The sequence below is a fragment of the Sphaeramia orbicularis genome, chromosome 22 (assembly GCF_902148855.1).
Source record: "Sphaeramia orbicularis chromosome 22, fSphaOr1.1, whole genome shotgun sequence".
In the NCBI taxonomy this organism is placed as follows: Eukaryota; Metazoa; Chordata; class Actinopteri; order Kurtiformes; family Apogonidae; genus Sphaeramia; species Sphaeramia orbicularis.
Genome location: NC_043978.1, coordinates 3,713,689 through 3,737,746, shown reverse-complemented (window position 1 = coordinate 3,737,746; position 24,058 = coordinate 3,713,689). Strand labels below are relative to the sequence as shown.

General features: G+C 39.2%; 2 protein-coding genes across 4 annotated transcripts in view; both read right to left on the bottom strand.

The window, feature by feature from the left end:
* Nucleotides 1–348: 348 nt before the first annotated feature.
* Nucleotides 349–14,600, bottom strand: LOC115413588 (visinin-like protein 1). Its single transcript, XM_030126552.1, has 4 exons — nt 14,271–14,600; nt 12,456–12,622; nt 12,099–12,314; nt 349–2,341 (listed from the first exon to the last, which is right to left on the bottom strand). Exons 2-4 carry the CDS (start codon nt 12,615–12,617, stop codon nt 2,144–2,146), a joined length of 576 nt encoding a protein of 191 aa, XP_029982412.1. The 5' UTR covers nt 12,618–12,622; nt 14,271–14,600; the 3' UTR covers nt 349–2,143.
* A 1,967-nt stretch (nt 14,601–16,567) lies between these two features.
* Nucleotides 16,568–24,058, bottom strand: part of LOC115413587 (sex comb on midleg-like protein 4) — a 36,255-nt gene continuing 28,764 nt past the window's right edge. For 2 of the 3 annotated variants that reach the window (XM_030126551.1, XM_030126549.1), the window contains exon 8: nt 16,568–17,758. In XM_030126551.1, coding sequence (XP_029982411.1) covers nt 17,633–17,758 — 126 coding nt within the window. In that variant the 3' untranslated portion in view covers nt 16,568–17,632. Of the gene's footprint in view, nt 17,759–17,795; nt 18,107–24,058 lie in introns of those variants that run through there. The other variant, XM_030126550.1, reaches the window with a different exon arrangement.

The window sequence follows — 24,058 nt, the reverse complement described above, 5'->3', positions numbered from 1 at the left end:
CTCTTTAACCCCGGGTGGTCAAGACAGATGACCATACGCTAAGAGCCGTGGCCTGCTCCAGGTTTCTGCCTGTTAAAAGGAAGTTTTTCCTTCCACTGTCACCAAGTGTTTGCTCCTGGAGGATTCTGTTGCTGTCGGTGAATTGGCTTCAGAGTATGGTTTAGACCAGATCTAAATGTAAAATGTCATGAGATAACTTTTGTTATGATGTGGTGCTATATAAATAAAGTGTGATTGATTTGATTGATTGATGTTCCAAATACCATCCATCCATCCATCCTATAGTATGTACATCCATTCTGATCATGACCAACCAGTTTCAATTAACTGCACCTGTTAGACTGTGTCTTTTGAAAAAGCCTGTTGATGGTTTATTCATTTTTATCACTACAGAATTAGTTTGGGTGCAACACATGCCACATGTATAAAAGAATACAGTCACTTGTAGTATGATTTTTCATATTTGATATAAACATTTACTAAACAAAGAATCAGACATGGTAACTGGACTGAAATGTATAAATATCAAGACATTATTATTATTATTATTATTATTATTATTATTAATAATAATAATAATAATAATAATAATAATAATAATAATAATAATAATAAGGGCTGGTTTTAGTTATGGTTTAGACAAAACAATGAAAAGCTTCTTTGAACCTTCACTTGTGGAAGTGGACTACAAGCAGACACTCAGTCTGTGCTTGCATAGTCTAGAAATAGGGACCAAAAGTGTTGAAAGAGAATTTATGCTCTTCCTAACCCAAATCCAGCTGCCTTCTTTCACACTGAAACACTCTTTCAAAAGCTGTATCAAGTGCCTCTCCTGAGGGCCCTGCATCATTAATGACTACTGCAAATGGAATAGATTTGAACATGAGACTTTTCAATAAAACGTTTCTCCTTACAAAAAGTATGGAATGCAGTGTGTCCAGTAAACATAGATGAGGCTTTTCTGTCCCCCTTTTTTGCTGCTTTGGAAGTTTAGCTCCTCTTAACAAGGCTTAGAGAACAAGTTCACAGCATCGAGGTTGAAAAGCCCATTCTGTACTTATTTTGCAGTGCTCTTGGTTTCTGTAAACATATCGATATGTACTCGTGTGTGGCATTATTTAAGTCTAAATACAATAAGCAGTCTGAAAAAGCCATCCAATTTGGTTTGATTGTGTAGGGGGAATAATGCAGGAACAATGTGCCTGATGACAGCAGTAATTTTAGCTGTTAAGATTCAGTGGCAACAGCACAATACAAGCATAAAGGGAATGGGAGGGGGCCTGTGAATATATTTTCTGCTCATCCCAGAAGTCACTGAAGCAAAGCATAAAACAAACACTTGTGTGAAAGCTCTTCCTCAGCCCCATAACTGCATCCCAAATATCTTTCAAAAAAAAAAAAAAAAAAAAAGACAACAAGACTAAGGTGTCACACATACACGTGAATCAAATGGCGGGAAACATGCTCCCACGTTATTGGTGCTGAACAAATGGTTTCATGAGTCACATACTGTACATCCCATGCAACAATAATAAATTAATTTTTGGAGGGTTTCTCTTTTATAACCACCTAAAGATGCAAAAAGGTAAAGAGATTATATTTTTTTACACATAATATATGCATGCAAAGAGCCTACTCTTCTTGGTTCCATCGTGTGAAAACATCCGGAACAGACAGAAAGCCTCTCTATTCTCCAACATTTCTGGATTGTAGAGACAGTTACAATTATCATAGGAGTTATTGTTTTGTTACTATTATGTTGAAGCGTACAGTAGTTGCACCAGTGAACACTGGGTATCCTAAATACTGCAAGAACAGAATTGAATGCAGTGCTCCACTGATATACAAGCTAAGGTTGAATGAGCATGTATAGAGTTACTGTGCACAAATCACACTGGTATGCTTTTGAAATAGAAATGTATGATATATCTTATAGCTATATTCAAAATTATTCAGCATTTGACATTCTCATGCATACAACCACAAGAAGCAAGTCCATTGAAAAATTGTCCAAGCGTTGTTTTTTTTTCCTGTGGAAATGGCAGAGAACCTAATGAGACATTAAAACATGTGCTGCTGTCCAGAGTGTGTAGATATCGACAGGGAGGAGGGGGTGGGTGAGCAAGCAGCGCTGAGGTCCAACTCACTTCTGCATGTCACACTGCAACAGCAGGACGATGGATGGGTCACTCTTCGCTGCCTCTTTGAACTCTTCCAATGAGATCTGGTCATCGTTGTTCTTATCCATTTTGCTGAAGATCTTGTCCACCCGCTGCTCTGGTGTCAAACCATCCTCGTTCATCTTCATCATGATCACAGTGCCCACCATTTTGTAGATGGCCTGGGGGGGGGACAGTGATATTAGGTGGGATGTGATCTGTTCTGAGATATGTCTTTTCAAAATGTAAAAGGGGATTGTTGAAAATAACTATTACTTCGCTAGTAATACTAATTACATTCAAATTTCTCTAACTTGATAAAGACTTGTGAACAAATGTTTTAAACTGGTCTTGAAGTAACAGAACAAAAATAATGATAGAGACATGTTTTTCTTTTTCAAAGACACAGCCTTGGCATGTTCAGTTCTTACATTCTGCAACTTCATCAAAAGGTGTTAACATGTGAATCTTCCCTGGCCTTAAATTTATGTGTGAATCTCTGGTCACTGATTAAACTTCACAACAATTCTCAGTCAGCTCAATGCATTGTATACTCATTTTATTTATATTATTGCATGTAGCTTTTTCTCTGACAGGAGAATTAACATGTGCCTGCTTTTAGTATTGTGGTGAAGCTGGAGATTGCAACCAAATGAATATCCCACCTTTATGAAGATATACCTTTATGAAGATAATTTTGTGTCTTTATTTCCCAAGCAACTCAACTCTTGCAGTTGCTGCTGCCAGGCGGACCTCCGCTTGCTCCACTTCCCTCCAACCGTTTCTGTGTTTCAGCCATTTTCGCATAGTGTTTGTTTCATCCATATAATATCATATGGTGACACTGCCGCTGCCAGGCAGCGGTGCGAGCCTCCGCTTCCAAAGATGCACGTCGCAACAAAATTCCAAAGATGCCTGAGTTACCTACTGGCTCTGTTTGTAAAACACACGGTTTGTTCATGGTGGATGGCACTTTGAAATTGATCACCGTGAAGGAAGAGATTCACGTGAGTAATCACAGAAAGACTTATGGACGATACTTAGGCTATGACTGGAGATTTACAGATTTGATGAAAAATTGGCAACAAAAGTCTCCCGCACCTTTAAGCTTAACAAAATCGATTGTGTTCTAATTTTCTTTCATTTCAAAACTGAAACTTCTGCTTGCAGGCAAAATGGTTTGTCATTTTAAAAGTTTTGTTTACAAGTCCAAAGGTTTTGCACCTTTAAATCTTGTGCAAATCAAAACGTTTTGCTTGCAAGTTCAAGTGGTACTTAACTCCAGGTCAAAATTGTTTGCAAGTGAAAGGTTTTGCACATCAAAATCTTTTGCAAAGCAAAATGTTTTGCTTGCAAGTTCAACTGAATGTGACTTGGAGCCAAGCTATGAGCCAGGGCTCTGCCACGGCTTCCACTGTGTTCCCATCACAGTTCCTACAGCGTTCACATGAGTGGGAGGACCAGGCACCAGCCACACTGTGAATATAAAGCAAGCTACTAGTAGAAATCCACCCCTTCTGCTCATGTAGATCCTGCCCATCACATTCAGTTGAACTTGCAAGCAAAACTTTTTGATTTGCACAAGATTTAGAGGTGCAAAACTTTTGGACTTACCAACAAAACTTTCAAAATGACAAAACATTTTGACCTGCAAGCAGAAGTTTCAGATTTGAAATGAAAGAAAATGAGAACACAATCGGTTTTGTTAAGCTTACAAATTTTGAAACCTTCATTTTTGTTTTGAAACAAAATAACATTTTTTTGTTTCAAAACTGTATTTGTTGTTTGCCTTTTTTTGCCTTTACTTGAATAATAAAGACACAAAATTATCTTCATACACCTTCTCCTACAGTGGCCACAAAACATGTGAAAAAAAGTCTCATCAGACTCAGTGTTCAAGTATTTTTAGCTTAATGCTATACCGTATGATGTGGCATTTTTACACTTTTCTTTTGTCATCTTAAAATGCTCCAAATAAACGTGTGTCAAAGTGAAATGTAAAAGAAATCCACCAAGTCTTGAAACTCAAAAATGATTAATTATCATATAGATAAATAAATAAATCTATCTATCTATCTATCTATCTATCTATCTATCTATCTATCTATCTATCTATCTATCTATCTATCTATCTATCTATCTATCTATCTATCTATCTCTCTCTCTCTCTCTACATATATATATATATATATATATATATATATATATATATACACACACACATATATATATATATATATATATATATATATATATATATATATATATATATATATATATATGTATGACCAATAATTTTATTCGGTATGAATAAAATAATTGGAAGAGCCTGGCTGAGCCTCCTGTCAATCATCCATTACCACCGTCATGCATGTGATCCATTATCGCCGTCCCGCATCCGATATGGGTAACTTTGAATCTGACGCTTCACTCCCGCTCCTGATCCTGTCACTGACCACAGTCTACTGTCTAGGATGTGAATGGATAGGACTCAAATGCACATGTGGAAGGGAAAAAAAAGGATTTATTAACAGAAACAACAACTAAGGAGAACAAACAGAAGAACCCGACTGCAGCAGTCAAGAGTCCGGTGAATGAAGGATGGAGATAAAAGTCAAGAAGTCTGGTGTACAGACCTGATCAAAATCTTAAGACCAGTTGAAAAATAGCTAGAATTTACCTTTTGCACATTTGGATCTTAATGAGGTTTTAAGTAGAGCTACAATATACAAAAGCAAGAAGGGGGAGTGAGACAGAAAGCACTTTGAAAAAGTAATTTATTGAAAACAACAAGTAAACTGAAATAGGCTGTTTATCAGCTGATCAAAAGTTTAAGACCGCAGGCTATAAAAGCCAAAATCTGCTCAAAATTCTCATTTTCTGTCGGGCATTCACACGGTCATGCCCACCTGATGGCTAAAGCTAAGAAGCTTTCTCTTCTTGAACGTGGTCGGATCGTCGAGCTGCATAAGCGAGGCCTCTCGCAGCATGCCATTGCTGCTGAGGTTGGACGCAGTAAGACAGTCATTCTAAACTTTTTGACAGATCCTGAGCATTATGGAACAAAAAAGTCAAGTGGTAGACCCAAAAAAATTACACCTGCGCTGAGCCGGAGGATCCGATTGACTGTCCGTCAAGACACAGGGCGGTCCTCCACCCAAATTAAGGCCCTTACTGGTGTCGACTGCAGCGCGATAACCATCAGACGGCATCTGCAGGAAAAGGGTTTCAAAAACAAAAAACGAATTCAAAGACCTCGTCTCCTACAACGCCACAAAACTGCCCGTTTAGACTTTGCCAGGGAGCATCAAACATGGGACATTGAAAGGTGGAAAAAAGTTTTATTCTCTGATGAGAAAAAATTTAACCTTGACGGTCCAGATGGCTTCCAACGTTACTGGCATGACAACGAGATCCCACCTGAGATGTTTTCTACCCAGCACAGTGGAGGGGGGGTCCATCATGATCTGGGGTGCTTTTTCATTCAGTGGAACACTGGAGCTTCAGGTGGGGCAGGGTCGTCAAACGGCGGCTGGTTATGTGCAGATGTTGCAGCAGGCATCCCTCATGACTGAGGGCCCTCCTCTGTGTGGTAACAGCTGGGTTTAAAAACAGGACAACGCTGCAGTTCACAATACTCGCTTGACGAAGGACTTCTTCAGGGAGAATAACATCACTCTTTTGGACCATCCCGCATGTTCCCCTGATTTAAATCCCATAGAGAACATTTGGGGATGGATGGCAAGGGAAGTTTATAAAAATGGCCATCAGTTCCAGACAGTTGATGCCCTTCGTGAAGCCATCTTCACCACTTGGAGCAATGTTCCCACCAGCCTCCTGGAAACACTCGCATCAAGCATGCCCAAACGAATTTTTGAAGTGATTAACAAGAACGGTGGAGCTACTCATTACTGAGTCCTATTGAGAACATTTTTTGTTCTGGTTTGGAGAGTTTTTTGTAATTACCTCCGCCAAGGAGGTTATGTTTTTGCCAGGGTTTGTTTGTTTGTTTGTCTGTTTGTTTGTTTGTCTGTCCCTTAGTGTGAAACATAACTCAAAAAAGTTATGGACAGATTTGGATGAAATTTTCAGGGTTTGTTGGAAATGGGATAAGGAAGAAATGATTAAATTTTGGTGGTGATCGGGGGTGGGGGGGCCCACGGGGGGGGGGGCACTGATCGTTAGTGTGCAACATAACTCAAAAAGTTATGGACAGATTTGGATGAAATTTTCAGGGTTTGTTGGAAATGGGATGAGGAAGAAATGATTAAATTTTGGTGGTGATCGGGGGTGGGGGGGCCCACGAGGGGGGGCCACTGATCGTTAGTGTGCAACATAACTCAAAAAGTTATGGACAGATTTGGATGAAATTTTCAGGGTTTGTTGGAAATGGGATAAGGAAGAAATGATTAAATTTTGGTGGTGATCGGGGGTGGGGGGGCCCACGGGGGGGGCCACTGATCAGCCTTGGCGGAGGTCTGCGCTCTCCGAGTGCTTCTAGTTTTTTGAGCGATGGTCTTAAACTTTTGATCAGCTGATAAACAGCCTATTTCAGTTTACTTGTTGTTTTCAATAAATTACTTTTTCAAAGTGCTTTTTGTCTCACTCCCCCTTCTTGCTTTTGTATATTGTAGCTCTACTTAAAACTCATTAAGATCCAAATGTGCAAAAGGTAAATTCTAGCTATTTTTCAACTGGTCTTAAGATTTTGATCAGGTCTGTACTGGACTCCACAGACAGGTCTGCACAAAGCTCAGCTTTTATGACCGTGGGACTCATACAAATACATGTACTTGGTGTTACACAGTGTAGGATTATGTAGGATGATAAATCTATGGACTACGAAACTTCAAATGTCCACAGAAAATTCACGGAGCCCACGCGCTCACAGTGCACGCGGACTCCGCACCTCATCGCCAGATGATGAGGTGCAGTGAAGACACTGACCCAGTGCTGCACAGACCAGACCCTTAAATACAGGGTCTACTGATGAAACAGGGGCCGCGGCAGATGGATGATGTATCTGATTACTGAGGGAGGGGTCCGCAGCCATACCGAAGCAGACCGGACCTCCACCTCCACTTCCACCGCGCGCATCAGGTGAAAGGAGGGGAGGGTCAGAGCTCAGGCAGGGGAAGCGGGCAGATCTTTAAAGGGAGGCGGGTTGTTCATGTTCAAATTTTTACTAAGTGCTGTGAGACATGCCACATCGGTAGGTATAGCTTTAAGGTTAATTCATGCACCTGAAAGTTGGCTGACATGTATGTTAAATAAAAAAAGGAAGAGAGGGAATTCCTTTTTGTGCAGTTTTAGGAACATAACATGGTGGACTTGGTTAACTGTGATCGTGGATGTACCAGGACAACTGGATGCTACAGTAATGTTTCATCCTGTTTTTGATTTCAAGAGGAAAGCACTGTTTGGCTGGTTGATGACTGGTAGATACTACACATACTGTAAGCTTTCTACCAAGAAGAATCAATGCAGGAACGTAAGCCCTGTGAAATAATCAGTGTTTTGATTAGTAATTGTAATTTCATTCTAATTTCATTCAAAATGCTTTACCTCTACTTAGCAGCCACCTCCTTGATATGATTAACCTGTCATTATCAACAGGCTATGTACCACTATCCTTTAAAGTAGTTGTAATCAAATTGCTTCTTACAAAGCCCTGCCTTGACCCTGCAGGTTTAGCTAATTATAGACCCATATCAAATCTTCCATTCATATCTAAGATTCTGGACAAAATAGTAGCCAATCAGTCATGAGACTTCCTTCAAGCCAACAGTCTGAGAATTTCCAGTCAGGTTTTAGGGAACATCATAGTACAGAAACGACACTGGTCAGAGTTACCCATAACCATCTAACTGCTTCAGATAAGGGTCTTGTTACTATACTGGTCTTATTAGACCTTAGTGCGGCTTTCGATACTGTCAACCATCACATTCTCCTGCAATGACTGGAACAGTCAATTGGTATAAAATGATTGGCATTAATGTGGTTTAAATCCTATCTAACAGATTGTTTTCAGTTTGTTATTGTTAATAATGAATCTTCTCAGTGCACCACAGTTAGTCAGGGAGTTCCTCAAGGCTTGGTTCTTGCATCAATACTGTTTATCTTATACATGCTTCCTTTAGGCAACTTAATAAGGAAACATTACATCAACTTTCATTGTTACACTGATGATACCCAATTATATTTATCTATTAAACCTTGGCCTAAAAATGTTGGGGATGCAGTGTCTAGTGAAGTGGTCAAAATGGATGATATTACTCTAAAGCCCAAAACCACTGTGAGGACTCTAGGCATTATTTTCAATCAGGATTTATCATTTAACTCATATGTAAAACAGATTTCTAAAACTGCCTTTTTTCATCTGCATAATTTTGCTAAAATCAGGCATATTTTAACACAGAATTATGCAGAAAAATTAATCCATGCTTTTATTTCATCCAGACTATATTATTGTAACTCACTTTTCTCAGGCTGTCCCAAAAAGTCTTTAAAGAACCTTCAGCTAATCCATGCTGCTGCTCGTGTACTGACTATAACCAGTATCAGAGACCCCTGTGTTGGCTTCTCTGTTCTCTGCACTGGCTCCCTGTAAAAGCTAGGATAGACTTAAAATACTCCTCCTCACTTACAAAGCCCCTCATGGCCAGGCACCTACTTAGGTTATCTGAAAGAGCTTTTAGTTTCATACAATCCATCTAGAGCATGACGCTCTCAACATGCAGGCTTACTGGTGGTTCCTAGAATCTCCAAAAGTAGGACGGGAGCTAGAGCCTTCAGCTGTCAAGCTCCTTTGTTGTGGAACCACCTCCCTGCCTCGGTCCGGAAGGCAGACACCCTCTCTATGTTTAAGAATAGGCTTAAAACGTTCCTTTTTGATGAAGCTTACAGTTAGGGTGGCTCAGGCTGCTCTTAGTTCTGCTGCTATAGGCTTAGACTGCTGGGAGACTCATCTGGATACACTGAGCTCTTCTCTGCTTCTTCTCTGACCTCCTCTCTCCTCTTCTCCTCTATTCACGCTCCACCAAATGCATGTTACTGACCTGACTATTTCCCTAGAGTATTTGTGCTTCATCGCCTCACAGGTTTTCCCTGGATCATCTCTGGATCTGCTGCTATGGTCCTTCTTCTCTCCTGCCTCCATCATCATTATTCATTTATCCATATAGTTGTGATAGTGTTCATTATATAGTTGTATAGATGGTAGAAGTTTCTATTATTTGTGTTAACAGTTGCAGTAGTACTATATCCACTGTTACTACTTGTATTTGGAGTAGTAGTATTAAAAGTTATGAACATTTGTATTGATAATTATACTAGCACCAGCTGTTCTTGTTTTTAACTGTTCTAGTTCAGTTTGCTGTACATCCATGTGTCTCCTCCTATTTCCTCCCTTCTCCCCCCTCCCCCAGTCTCTTCTCTCTCTGGGTGTTTACGCACAGCGTACTCGAGTCTGTATCGTACTTGGATACGTTCACACCTTTCCTGCAGATGTTGTGTTCACACGCGCGTACCGCAGCCCATGCCCAAGTACGAATGGGTGTTACAGGGCCGAAACATTAGGTGTGGGTTTGGAAGGAATTCTGTTGCTATCCTACAAATGTAGAAGTCAGAAGAAGACAAACCCTTACCTATCTGTTAGCCTGTTTGAGGCAAAATGAAGAAGAGTGACCTTCGCTGTCCCTGACATATCACCAAGTGGTTCGGTTGATAAGGCGAGCCTGTGCCACACGGATCCGAGGCTTTTTCAGGAGACAACAGGAGCACTGTCTATGCTCTTGTGGTGATTAACCCACTTCTGTTGTCGGAGTGGTGATTAGGTCACTTCGCATTCACACGGCAACGCACCATGCTGGAGTACGGGCAGTCCGGACCCAGGACTACCTTCTCAACTGGACTCGGGCACGGTATTCGAGCACGGAACGGTTGCATTCACATGAATAAAATTAAGTGGACTTGGGGGTCCAGCGTACTCAGAAACGGACTTGAGTGCACTGTGTGAAAACGCCCTCTCTCTTCCTTTACCCCTCTCTCTTTAACCCCAACTAGTCAAGGCAGACGACCATCCTCCCGGAGCCAGGGTCTGCTCTAGGTTTCTGCCTAGTGTTAAAACGAAGTTTTTCCTCACCACTGTCACTAAGTGACTGCTCCTGGAGGATTCTGTTGGGTTTCTGTAAATTGGCTTCAGAGTCTGGTTTCAACCAGCTCTATATGTAAAGTGTCAGATAGCCTTTGTTATGATTTGGTGCTATATGAATAAAATTTGATTGATAAATTTGATGGATTGATAATTTTGTGACAAATTTACCCTAAGTTACTGTAACAGATTACATTGATGTCTATTATGTTACTTAACTGTGTTACTTCTTCAATTTAATGTCATTTGATATGTTTTCACATTTTTTGATTGACTCTTCTAGCGAATAATTTTAATTAAGTCATTAAGATTAAAAATCCCTGCAACGTACATTTAAACCAACACTAATCACTAATGCTACAAGCAAAATATATTTAAAATCCAACTGAAAGGAATTTTTAAATATGGCTCAATTGCTATGACATAATCTACTATATTTTATTTATTTATTTATTTATTAAGTATAATTGTGAATAATAACTGGTTGTATGATTTTGCTGTTATTCATCTGTTGATTCAATGTATGGTAATGAAAGCACAACTCTTCTTAGTGTGATTACAAATAATGAAAACATATATCCCTTTATTACATTCCTTTTCTGCAGTTACATCCCCCTATGCCCCTTAAGTCTTACACACTGGTTATTCTGAACTCACTTTTATTCAGAAAAGGCTTTGCTTTTGTACATATACTTTACAAAAACAGCCTCATGAATGTCAAACTTCCAACCCTAACCCCCACCCCCCACTGCCCTTTGACAAAGAAATAAATATAAATAGTTACATTGTAAGTCCTTTCAATCCTCCATCACATTATCTTTAAATGAACACAGATATAAACCAATTCCTGACAAAACTGCCGATGGTGAAATAAAAACATAGCGGTTCAACAGTGGTCGATATTAGCAAATATTGACCGACACTCATGTCTGCTCATTATGTATATTTATATTAAATACTGGTGCATCCCTAGTGATAAAAACACATACTTTTCTCAGTAGTTGTAACTGAACACAAATAAATTCATGTGGTCATTTAACCTTTTACCATCCAGTCTGTTCATGAAACCTTAACCTTCCACTACGGTTAAGGTAGTAACAGAATAAGTGCAAGGTCAATATGTATGTATTAGAATTCAACTGACAGGGTTAGGGTTAACCCTTAACCCTACATCTGAAGGGGTTAGGGTTGACCTAACCCTACATCTGACAGGTTTAGGTTTATCTTAACCCTACATCTGACAGGGACAGGGTTAAACCTAACCCTACATCTGACAGGTTAGATTAACCCAACAACCCTAACCCTAGGATTAACCCTAATCTTAACATCTTCTAGTTTCCATGTTTACCATTTGGCTGAAGGGCAACTTAAACTGCATGACATGACTCCAGTGTAGCTCCAAAATATCCTGGGTCACCGGTGACCTGGTAAATGCTTTAATCATAACTAAATTGCATGGAACTAGTCCTAAATGTGCCTAGTTCATGTGTTCATTTGTCACAAAAATCTCAGTGCTTTTGAATGAGGTACACATCATATTTATCACAACACAAAACCTCAATATTCTCCAGTATCACTCAGATAGATCACATTTACTATAGTGATTGTGTTTCCAGTAACCGACTAATGTAATTCAATACAACTGCAGTGTATTTTGTTCAAACTGCCTCTGTACTCACGGCATTGCAGGTGTGCAGCAGATAGACAATCACAGTGAACCAAAAAATCTTAAGAGTGAGTGAAGGGTGAGTGAGGGTCTGGCTCAGTGATTGGTTAATTCCCCTTACCTCAATTATCTCCAGCATCTCCACTCTTGTGATTTTGCCATCACCATCCAGGTCATACATGTTGAAGGCCCAGTTGAGTTTCTGCTCAAAGCTGCCACGGGATGTGATGGACAGGGCACAGATGAACTCTCGGAAATCAATGGTCCCATCTCCATTTTTGTCAAAGGTCCTGAAGGCATGCTGTGCAAACTTTGACGCATCACCGTAAGGGAAGAACTGCAAACGTGATGGAAGATGATGTTCAATAATTCATCTGTGGCTTTTAAAAAGGCATTTGCTTAAGAGCAGCCAGAGTACCGGTTTCATGATGTGAAATAGTAGGCTTGAATGGTTTAAGTGTTCAGAAGAGATTCATACCTTGACATAAAGCTGCTGGAACTCTTCCAGGTTCAGCCTGCCACTGGGGCAGTCTTTCAGGAAGCCTTTGTACCACTGCTTCAGCTCATGTTCATTAAACTCCGTGTTCTTCACCAGATCCTCCATCACCTCAGGAGTCAGCTTGCTGTTCTGCTTTCCCATAGTTCCTGTGGTGCAAGAACACGTGAATAATGCCTTTATCTAGGCTTCAGTGACAGCAGTATGAGAGAATCTGAACCATGGCCTGGACTACACCCTACATTTTTTATTCTAAAGTCAAACAGTAAATGTGCAGGTTTTGTTGAAAAGGCTGCAAATATTTCCCTGGTGCTTGTGTTCTATTTCTGTCCCCTTCAGCCTGTTTGTGCCAGTCAGTCTGTGGTCTGGGTTAGCGCTGACCTGGATCATCACCGTCACAGCAGATCCACTTCATCAAATGTTCAACCGCTGCTATCAAGTTTCCACTGTGATTACTGTCCTATAACCTGACAATGACAACAAAGCCTGTGTTTGGTTGTAAGAGAGGTTCTACTGCAGTAAACCCAGAGGATGGATGGTCCTGAACAGCACTGTGGGCCTGCTATTGAATCTGGATCAGCTGTAAAACATATGACAGTGGTGGTCTGCATGTGGATGTAGTGACAGCCCACACACCAATCAGCCAGGATTAGTTTGTAATCCACACTAAAGGCCCTCAGCAACATCATGACAACATGAGCAGCCACACCACCATGGCCTGTAACAAGATGAATCAATTATTGACTCATGGTGTGGGAAATGACAGAAATGGCCCAGAAAATGCGTCAATTCTCGATAACTGAACACTTGATTGATTGAGACAGCAGAATATTATTTGAATATGTGACCAGGATCCACTGTGGGAAACGTCCCCCACCAGTAACCCACACATGATGGACTTCTCCTCCACACAGCCCCGCATTGGCCCGGGCCTCCATCACCAACAGGACAAATACATCTGCACACAAATCATGGTATTAATGCCCGTTACACGCCTGTCACAAACCCGTTCCCTACGTGCGCGATGGCTCATCACCGGAATCCTGGGTTTGATGTGGAACAGAGGCTACACTCAATGACCTTGAGGACAAACATTTTTGCAGGAACATGACAAAACGAAATTGTTAACGGAGCGTTGAGCTGAGAAAAAAAAACGGCTCGACATCAGCGTAAACTGCGGTGTTATAGTGCAAATATTGGCCATCTATTACACAGGCTACAGGTATGAGTGAGAGGCTAGCAGATTCAGTTTTATTTGACGCTTTAATCAATGACATGTGCGGTAATGCTGTTAGAGCTAAACGCCTCCTGAGCCTCAGAGCCGATGCTGCATTCCGATGGAAACGACGCAGTCACAGTATTTGCAGATTACATCCCTCCATCTCCATCCTAATGACACGTTTCCATGCGCATCGGACCGAAAAACATGCCAGAAATGTCATAACCAAACAGATCTATTTTTATAACCCACGGCAGCCCCCTCCATGCCATCGCAGAGCATGAAAACGCACCAAAGACCATTAATGGCGCAAATCTTGATGACATTTCTTTAATTTGCCATATCCCTCTTTACTGTCTTATTTTGATTTTGTGTCTGTTTCCAGGCAAAATGCAGAGGCTTTATTTAAATGAATGCGCAGGTGCCAGTCCTTCTCATCCATCCCATTCATTCAAACACAACGAAAAGATGGGAAATAATGCGCGACACATTAACATAAACCGTTCGGCGCTCACTGCATGTAAAATCTGCAAATTCAAGACACGACACTAACACATGTGAGCACAGTCACCTCTTACCTTATTATTCCAGTTTATATTTGATGATTCTCTAAGGGAATAAATCTGCTCTGGCTTCTGCAAAGTACAGAAAACCCCCTTCCGATGTAAACCGTTTGCCCAAAAGGGATTACTCTCGACACCGCTCGTCTTCCTCTTATATATATATATATATAAAATGAAAACAGCCCACTAATGATATTTGTCGTGGCTTTTTCCCCCCGACGTTCCTCCAGATGAGTCGCAGCAGGGACCGAACCCACGCCAGTGTTTGGTTTATGCGTCTGGAGCAGCGGCGTCACCCGTGCGCATCACAACCAGCACAACTTCACCGTTTTTGTCCGCAGCTGGATCCTGCCACATCACAACTGGATCAGGATCCGGGATCCGCGATCCAGATCAGGATGGAGTCACTGACAGTAAATGACCGGCTGAGGTGTCTGGAAACAGTGCAACATACTGGAAATGACACCCAGTTGTATAAATCCATACCAATACCCAGTATTTATGTCCAGTGATCCAATATTTTAGACCTACATTCATTAAACGTTGCTGTACGAAATCGGATTATGTCTACATTCAATATAAATAGGCCTAACCAATACAGGTTTGAATAAACTGACAGCTGATTAACCCCATTCTGAAGCACAACTGGTGGCTCATTAAAGAATTAAGTTATACTAAATTAGCATTCAGGCTCCGCTAGTATTGACTGTTTTTAACCTGAAAATGATTTTTTTGGTTCACTTATGTCAAATTTGTTAGCACAATCATAAAACAGTAGCTGAAATGACCAAGTGGTGTTTAACATGACAGTGTTAGTTAATGTGGTTTGTGTAAGATTACGTGTCAGCTTTCCAATCTTGACTCTTCCCCAGCTCTGCCCTCTTATGCAAATACGGACACCTATTTCCAAAAACCCTAGATGATGACCGCCATCTTGAGGTCTCAAAGCAGCGTAAGAACTAATTGGTTACAGTTATCGATATTAGATGCCATACTGCTTCTTTATCACTCATTACATTAATGCCTTGTTCTGCGTGATTACTAGAACTTTTTTTTTAACCTTTATTTAACCAGGTATGTTAGCTGAGAATTGATTCTCAATTTCAATAACGACCTGGACATATAGAGACGAACAACCAATTACTCTCACATTCACACCAATGGGCAATTTAGATTAACCAATTAACCTACTAGTTAGTGCCTACTAGTCATTAATAGTTTTGCCTAAATAAACTCTACTGGAGGAAAAAGTATGCAGATCCTTTACTTTTATAAATGTGCTAATACCACACTGTGAAAATACTCCACTACAAGTAAAAGTTCTGCAATCATAATTTCATTTATTGAACATAAATGTATGGAAGTATTATCAGCAAAATGTAGCTTAGTCTCAGTATTCATTGTGCAGTAAAATGGTCATGTTCATGCTTTATATATGTATATGTTCCTTTTACTGCTGTAAGTGTTTTTAAGTTGAGCTCATTTGATGTCCCTTTATCTACAGAAATGCATAGCATGTTTGTAGCATCACTGTCCTTAAAAAAAAAATGTAACTTTTGTGTTTGTCAACATGTGTTTTCCAGCAAATCCAAGATTGCTCTTTAAATATGTATTCAGCTTTGGAAAGAGGGCTATGATCAACTCAAGCCATAAAGGTGATGAAATGATATATTTATAATTTTTCTTATTCCTTCATTATGCCATTAGAGCCCCCTCCCCACAAAAAAAAAAAAAAAAAAAAAAAAAAAACTGCTTAGAATGCTTTCAATGGATAAGGTAAACAAAATGTTTATTTCTACTTGATATTTGTTGGAACTAACTTTTAGCACATTTTTATTAACTAAGTGTTGTTTTCATTCATTAAGTCATTAAGTATTAATCCAGACAAGTCTGAATTTAACCCAACATATTTAATTAATATGGCCCACATGTCTTCAGACCAACCATCAAAATGTACCATTTTTGCAGTTAGTCTGGCATCAATTTTAGGTGCACCAGAAGAGAAAAACTCATATTCTCTCATGAATCTGTTATAAAGAAATGTGAGAATCATTTTCTCAGGGAGCCCCTGGGAACCCTACTAGGACCACAGGACTTCCCTGTACATGGCACATATGTAGGTCAGCTTTGCTAAATCGTGTGTGTTAAAAGCACAGAAGAGGCTTCCAGCCAAAATAATTCTCCAGACATGTGGACCCAAATCCAAATCTGGCTCCATTTACAATTAAAACAGATGAGGACGAGCCTAAAAATAAGTGGCTCTTCATCATAACATTTCTTTAAAAAGTCCATCTCTAGCACACACACACAGCTCTGATTATTTCTTCATTTAATACTTACGTACAGCACAGTATACACATAAGATTTCCTTTACATCTCACAGACACAAAAGCAAACAGTTGAATACATAGATAACTTTAGCACCAGCATAGAGTATTCTGAACCACTCAGGTTTCTCTAAAACTCTTATTCATAGTGATTTTTGAAATAAAACACTTTCCCTTGATCTCACTAGGCATGGCTTACATGTAATATCTTTACAGCAGCATTCACTTACAAAGGTTAATTGACTTTAAAAAAGGATGCAAATTGTACACCAAAAGTGGTATACAAAAGCAATACTCTATTATATACCCATTTACACGACCATTTTAGGTTTCCTCTGCGTAACACTGAAGTTGGTGGTGTTTTCAACAACTTCCATTTCAACACTGACGATGGATAAAAACATAGAAAGCCTTAGAAAAATGGATCAATGGAGAACCTAGGGACATAATTGGCATTTAACAACCTTGCATATTGAAACATAAATAGAATATCGTGTTCACAATATTGTCATTTGTCTTAACATATATTACAAAGAGAGCTACCTTCTGTCTGTCAATATTATTGTTGTATTTAGTTTATAGGTTTTTTAAATATTAAAATTATAATAAAAAAGCATGGCTAATCCAATGAGAACATTACTTTTTTGTTACACAGTAATGTGAAAAAATAGTATCAAAATGATTTTCTAAATCTCTCCATCCAAAAAAAACAATACAGTATTAATTGAATGCACTGTTTCAGTACAGACATAGATATGTTTTCAGATTAGTAAGTAAGTCCTATAGAGTGATTTGACACTGTGGGAGTAGTTTTAAAGTACATCACCTATTTTTTGTTATACATTTCTTGTCTAATGAGGAGTATATATAATGATAACTGCATGCAGCGGACAGATGTGCTGCTCCAATACAGTAGGACACAATGGGTAACGTTTTCGTCACTCTGGCTTATCTTGAATTTATGATTATCACTACATGACATCATGAAATCTTCTGCAGGATGTACTGCATTCAACCCTATAAATGGAAACAAAATGTCATCAGAGGTGGTCAGAACTTAGTTTGCTTTAGTTTGTCGATGTGGTAGCAAAGCTTCAAGGCTGGCCCCAGCTTCAGGCCAAGGTACTTCATGATCATATCGCTCTTCAGCAGTAACAAGGCGTTTCCATCGATTTCCTGAAGGAAACAGCAGAAGATGCTTTGAGACAAATCAACATGAAATTGGTGACCAGTTAGGTTGATTTGTACTGAGTGCTGCCAGATAATTATTGTATACTATGATAATTTTTATTGTCTGATTTTGACACATGACCAGAAGGGGCCAAGACTGCAGCTCTAAAGTGAAGCCAATGTGGGGGTATCTTTAAATGTAATACCACTGACAGCCACAAGATGCTGCCTCCAAACAGCCTTTGGTCTTATAGACTTACCATGAATTTCTCTCTACTAGGGATGGGAAGATTATCTGATACATACCGTTACACTGACAAGTGCATGCATAATTTGAGTGCACTGGTAGAGAAGCTGCGAGTGAATGAAAATTTTGGAACGATATCCAGATGCATCCGTTATTGAATGTTTGTATCGATAAAATTCAATCCATTTAATAGAATAGATTTTTTTTTGCATTTAAAAATGTTACTGTTTATTTGGGGAAAAGTTTTTCTTTTCTGAAGACCCATGTTAATGTGCCCTGTGGATTGTGTACACTGCACACTACAGTACGAGCTCAACAGATGCACAGTGGCACGTGTGCCATGGATGAGTACTATATTGATCTAGCAAGGGAGCAAGAAGTTGAGCATGAGAAACATGGAGAGAAAGGACTGTGGAAACATTAGTACACACCTGATCAAAATTTTAAGACCAGTTGAAAAACTGCAAGAATTCACATTTAGCACTTTTGGATTTTAAGGTTTTAAGTAGAGCTTCAAAATGCAAAAAGAAGAAACGGGAGTGAAACAAAAAAAAATTGAGTAAGCAATTTATTGAAAACAACAATTAAACTGAAATACGCTATTCATCCGCCCATTAAAAGTTTAAGACCACAGCCTTTAAAAGCCAAAATCTGTGCAAAAGTGTGGATTCAATGTCATTTTCTGTCAGGTATTCACACTGTCATGACCTCCCAATGGCAAAGGCAAAAAAGTTTCAACTCTTTGAACAAGGTCGGATTTTTGAACTGCATAAGCAAGGCCTCTCACAACACACCATTGCTGCTGAGCTTGGATGCAGTAAGACAGTCATTTTAAATTTCTTAAAAGATCCTGAGGGTTATGGAACAAAAAAGTCAAGTGGTAGAGTAAAAAAATGTCACCGGTGCTGAGCTGGAGGATCTGATTGGCTGTCCATCAAGACATGGGACAATCCTTTACCCAAATTAAGGCCAATACTGGTGCTGACTACAAACCAATAACCATCAGACGGCATCTGTGAGAGAGGGGCTTTAAGAACAAACAATCTCTTCAAAGACCTTGTCTCCTTCAACGCCACAAAATGTCCCGTTTGGACTTTGCAATAGAGCACTGCACATAGGACATTGAAAGGTATTAGAAAGTTTTCTTTTCTGATGAGAAAAAAATTAACCCATAAAGACCCAAACATCCATCACCAACCTAAACCATCTACTGATCTAAACTGTTTAATACCTGCTGATCCACTAATTCTACCAATACATGTAAATAACTGGTGTAAAATACAGTTTGTCATCTTTTCATGGTCATCAGATATGACCCATTTGGACATTCAGAGGCTCCGTAGTGAACATGGAAAAACTGTCATCTTCCAAAACATTGATTCACGGACCCATGGAGTTGGATCAATGACAGTGGATGGACACACTTGGTTTATGTTCACTTAATGATATATTTGACTGAAAAAGTCCCTTTTTCTGCAGTTTTTTTCTGTTTTTGATATAAAATCCACAACTTTAATCAGAACTTTTGTGAACATCTTTGTGATCAGTCAAATAAATACAGGAAAATACCTGCTTTATACTGATAAAATACAAAATACAGGGGACACTATTATAAATAAACAGTGATAAATCACATAAGAAAGGTTAGATGTAGAGAAAATTTCATTTGAGAAGTGACATAAAAGTAATGCTGGGTCTTTATGGGTTAACCTTGACAGTCCTGATGGCTTCCAACATTACTGGCATGACACGGAGATCCCACTTGAGATGTTCCCTATGCGGCTCAGTGGAGGGGGCGCCATCATGATCTGGGGTGCTTTTTCCTTCAGTGGAACAATGGAGCTTCAGGTTGTGCACTGGGCATCCCTATGACTGAGGGCCCTTGTCTCTGTAGTAATGACTGGGTTTTTCAACAGGATAACACTGCAGTTCACAATGCCCAATGCCTGATGAACGACTTTGTCCAGAGGAATAAACTCACTCTTTTGGACCATCCTGCGTGTTCCCCTGATCTAAATCCAATTGAGAACATTTGGGGATGGATGGCAAGGGAAGTTTACAAAATGGACATCAGCCCCAGACAGTGGATTCAAAATGACTGTCTTACTGCATTCAACCTCAGCAGCAATGAAGCATTGTGAGAGGCCGTGCTTATGCAGCTCAACAATCCAACCACGTTCAAAGAGACTTTGCCATCAGGAGGTCATGACAGTGTGAATACCTGACAGAAAATTAGATTGAATTCTCATTTTTGTGCAGATTTTGCCTTTTTAAGGCTGTGGTCTTAAACTGAAATACGCTATTCATCAGCTGATCAAAAGTTAAATTGTTGTTTACCTCCGCCAAGGAGGTTATGTTTTTGCCAGGGTTTGTTTGTTTGTCTGTTTGTTTGTTTGTTTGTTTGTTTGTTTGTTTGTTTGTCTGTCCGTTAGTGTGCAACATAACTCAAAAAGTTATGGACAGATTTGGATGAAATTTTCAGGGTTTGTTGGAAATGGGATAAGGAAGAAATGATTAAATTTTGGTGGTGATCGGGGGTGGGGGGGCCCACGGGGGGGGCCACTGATCAGCCTTGGCGGAGGTCTGTGCTCTCCGAGTGCTTCTAGTTTTCAATAAATTACTTACTCTTTTTTTTGTCTCACTCCCATTTCTTCTTTTTGCATTTTGAAACTCTACTTAGAACTTTTTTAAGATCCAACAGTCCAAAATGTAAATTCTTGCAATTATTCAACTGATCTTAAAATTTTGATCAGGAGTGTATATGTGCTCTATATCTTAGTACTATTATAGAAAAAATCAGAATCCCAAATATTATATGGTGAAGAAAACAACAATTTAAAGGGGGCAACCTAACTTTTTCATGTGACCGTATGTGAGGCACGTGTTCTCAAATTGCACAAAAGCCAGTTTGTGAAAAGTCACGGTTTTATTTGATAAATAAATAATCAAGCTCATTGAATTACACTGCATATTTTTTTTACCAGAATGAATGTGTTGAATCAGAATGTGCTTAATCGCTCTGTATTGTGATTTGGGTGTGAATAATATCGTATCATATCATATTGCATTGTGAGATGCCACACACGTATCTTTAATATATCGGATCAGAGATGCTGTATCGAGATGTGTATCGTATTGGTTTTACAACTAAGATTCCCAACCCTACTCTCTACAAATACTGTCATTATTTTTTTCCAAGAGTGATTGTGGTCTCATTGATTTAATTTGTAACTTTATAATAAGTGTTCTAGTCTATCTTAAAAGTAAAAGTTGATTTCTGTCTGGTTTTGATTGACAAGCATGACTGCTTTCATTACAGTTTTTTAGGAACTTGTGTTTGTTGAATAAGTATTTGTGTTCTGTATATTTTTCCTGATGAAAAGTATAATTGCAGTTGTGGTTATTATGTTACACTAACATGTCTGAAGTATTTGGTTAAGTTTATCATTTTACCATGTTGTTAAGTTAGCATTTTGCATTAGCTCATCCATCAATCCTCATGTCCAAGAGCTCTGCAATTATATCCAAATATAGTAACTTCTGGCTCCAAAAGAACAGCCAAAACAAAAATTCCTGACTTCAAAACAGCTGTTCAGAAACCAAAGGGTAATGCCACATTTACCTCCACCCACTTCTTAGATTCAGTCTCTATCAGCCAGTGTAGTTGAAATGACATGGTGGTGTTTAACATTACATTGTTAAGGCCCGTTCATGCTCTATGTTAAAGACACATACGTATATGGACGAAATGTTCTGTCCATCCTATGCATTCATTACATGTGTAATTCCATCTGTTCCCTGGGAGCTTGCAGATGTGTACCCCTAGTGGTGCTGTCCAGGGTATATGGTCTTATACCTACTTATTTTTCAGTCAGTATTACGTATGTCCACTTCAAAATCGCCCTGATGCACATCATTCAGTAGTATCTGCGAGCAAAATTGCCCATTTTTTCCCTTAGGATGGTAAAGCCATGACCCACCCTACTCTGCCTCTAATTGGCTAGTACTCGCTGCCTTCACTGATTAGATGAGTTAACTTTGGGCGTGAGGACTGATGAGCCAATCAGAGGCAGAGTGGGGCAGGTCATGCAAATCTACCTACGGGTATAAATAAAGTAACCTTGACCTTGATGCCAAGGAAAATATTGCTAACTAGCGCTGGCCTCCTATGGAACCTGAAAGGACCCCTCAGGTGCCAGTGCCTCCCCAGTTGATTGACAGGTCACGACACGTCTCGTTGAAAGATGCATGATTATCGGAAATGTGAATGAGAAAGGCAAAATAAATATCTTTCAAGTGAGTGACACATATCAAGAGAACCTACTTTTCACGGAATACATAACTATGATGTAAGTTTTAAGGTGGTTTCTAAATGAGTCACTGTTTAGAGGAAAGAGATGTTGTCACCAATTGTTAAACTGTGCAAGTGGGCTAATGTTATGAAATGCTAATGTTATCCTATGTTTACCTCATGTTGAATAAATCTGACATTCATGCAGCTGCTTGTGTGACCAGTAAAACCTGCAAACTGCTCCTGGTCAAGTCATGATAATTTGTGTTAGTGAGCAAATACTACTGTCATATTTTGGGGTAAACTGGAGTCATCTTACTGTTTCTAAAACAGGATGTTTTTCTGGACTACTTAAAAAAGAAAAAAAAAAAAAAAAGAGAGAGTATTCCCACTTCTCCAGGGACCACTACACCACTGTGTACCCCAACAAGGAATACGGAGCAGTTCTACCCGGGAACTGTGGAAGCAGTGTTGACATTTGAAGAGAATAATTTCCAGAAATGGCCAAACTTTTCAAAGACCAACTGTGTGAGTTAGTGAAAAACTACCAACATATTTATGACAACTACCCTTCTCAAGGTCAACAATGATGCTGTCAAGAATACCATACTTTCCGGACTATTGGCCGCACCTGACTATAAGCCTCACCCACACTTCACGCTGCTGTCTCCAATGTCTCACCAACAATTCATTGATGCCAAGCTTACGTGTAGCAACTCTATTTCCTTCTTCAACAGCCGGATCAATTGTTAGCCCATGAAACATAAATTAGCAGCATCATTGCTTGAGCCGCAGGTTCACAGCGTGTGAAAAAGGTAGCAGCTTATAGACCGGAAATTACGGTACACCTTTTTGATCATAGATATGGCAGATAATGACATGTGACATTGTGACAAAAACTGAACAGCATTTTTAAAGTTTATTTACTTGAGTGTAAAAAGTAGTAAAGAAAAAGCACTATCAACTTTGTGAAGGGACGAGATGCCAAAACTGGCTTATTAAGACACCATATAAATATCAAAACAAAAACAATACATTTCACCAAAATTCCAAAGTAAATAAGCAATGTAATACGTTTATATCTTTATAGACACTTCAATAAAATCCAGAAAGTGTTATCAATCATTAGGTGTGCTTCTGTGTATGTAAGAAACTGAAGTTTTGCATTGGAAAGTATGAAAACTGCAAAAATGTCCTAAATTTTACCAAAAAGTTTAGTTGAGATTATTTACATTATTGTTATTTCTGTGAAATGATGATATATCCAACCTTTGACTTGTGTGTGAGCTGTTTACAGCATCTTCCCAGATATTCCCATAAAGTGGAAAATAGGCTTCATAGTACAAGGTGGGTGGACTGATGAAAACAAAATATTCTTCTGTATCATCCATAAAAAAGTCATTTCAAATGGAAAACAACAACAGAATCTCTTCTGTTTTGTCCTATTCTTCTACCCAAATCAATGTGTATAGTAACCTATAGGCCACCATCTCATAAGACAACAGAACCTAGTTAATCACTCTATAGCACTTCATTGAATTACATAAAAATTTTGTAAAATGTTTTCTGTATATTTAGGAAACATGTTCTTTGAATTCAGTGTTTGCTTTTTGTGAAAACATATCCACAGCAAATTAGTGATCTTTTCAAATATTATAAAATAAAGCCAATGTATGAGTAGAGTTAGGTTGTTCCAATGGCCACTTTTACACACACTGTGAAAAAAAACCCCCATAAGAAAACAGTATTATTCCGGCAGCTGGGGTGC

What these genes read in the sequence shown, in the direction of transcription:
- LOC115413588 (XM_030126552.1), bottom strand. Translation starts at nt 12,617, where the DNA reads ATGGGAAAGCAGAACAGCAAGCTGACTCCTGAGGTGATGGAGGATCTG. An exon ending in TCCAGCAGCTTTATGTCAAG is followed by an intron (nt 12,315 to 12,455) that starts GTATGAATCTCT and finishes TCACGTTTGCAG; the next exon opens with TTCTTCCCTTACGGTGATGC. An exon ending in AGATGCTGGAGATAATTGAG is followed by an intron (nt 2,342 to 12,098) that starts GTAAGGGGAATT and finishes TCCCCCCCCCAG; the next exon opens with GCCATCTACAAAATGGTGGG.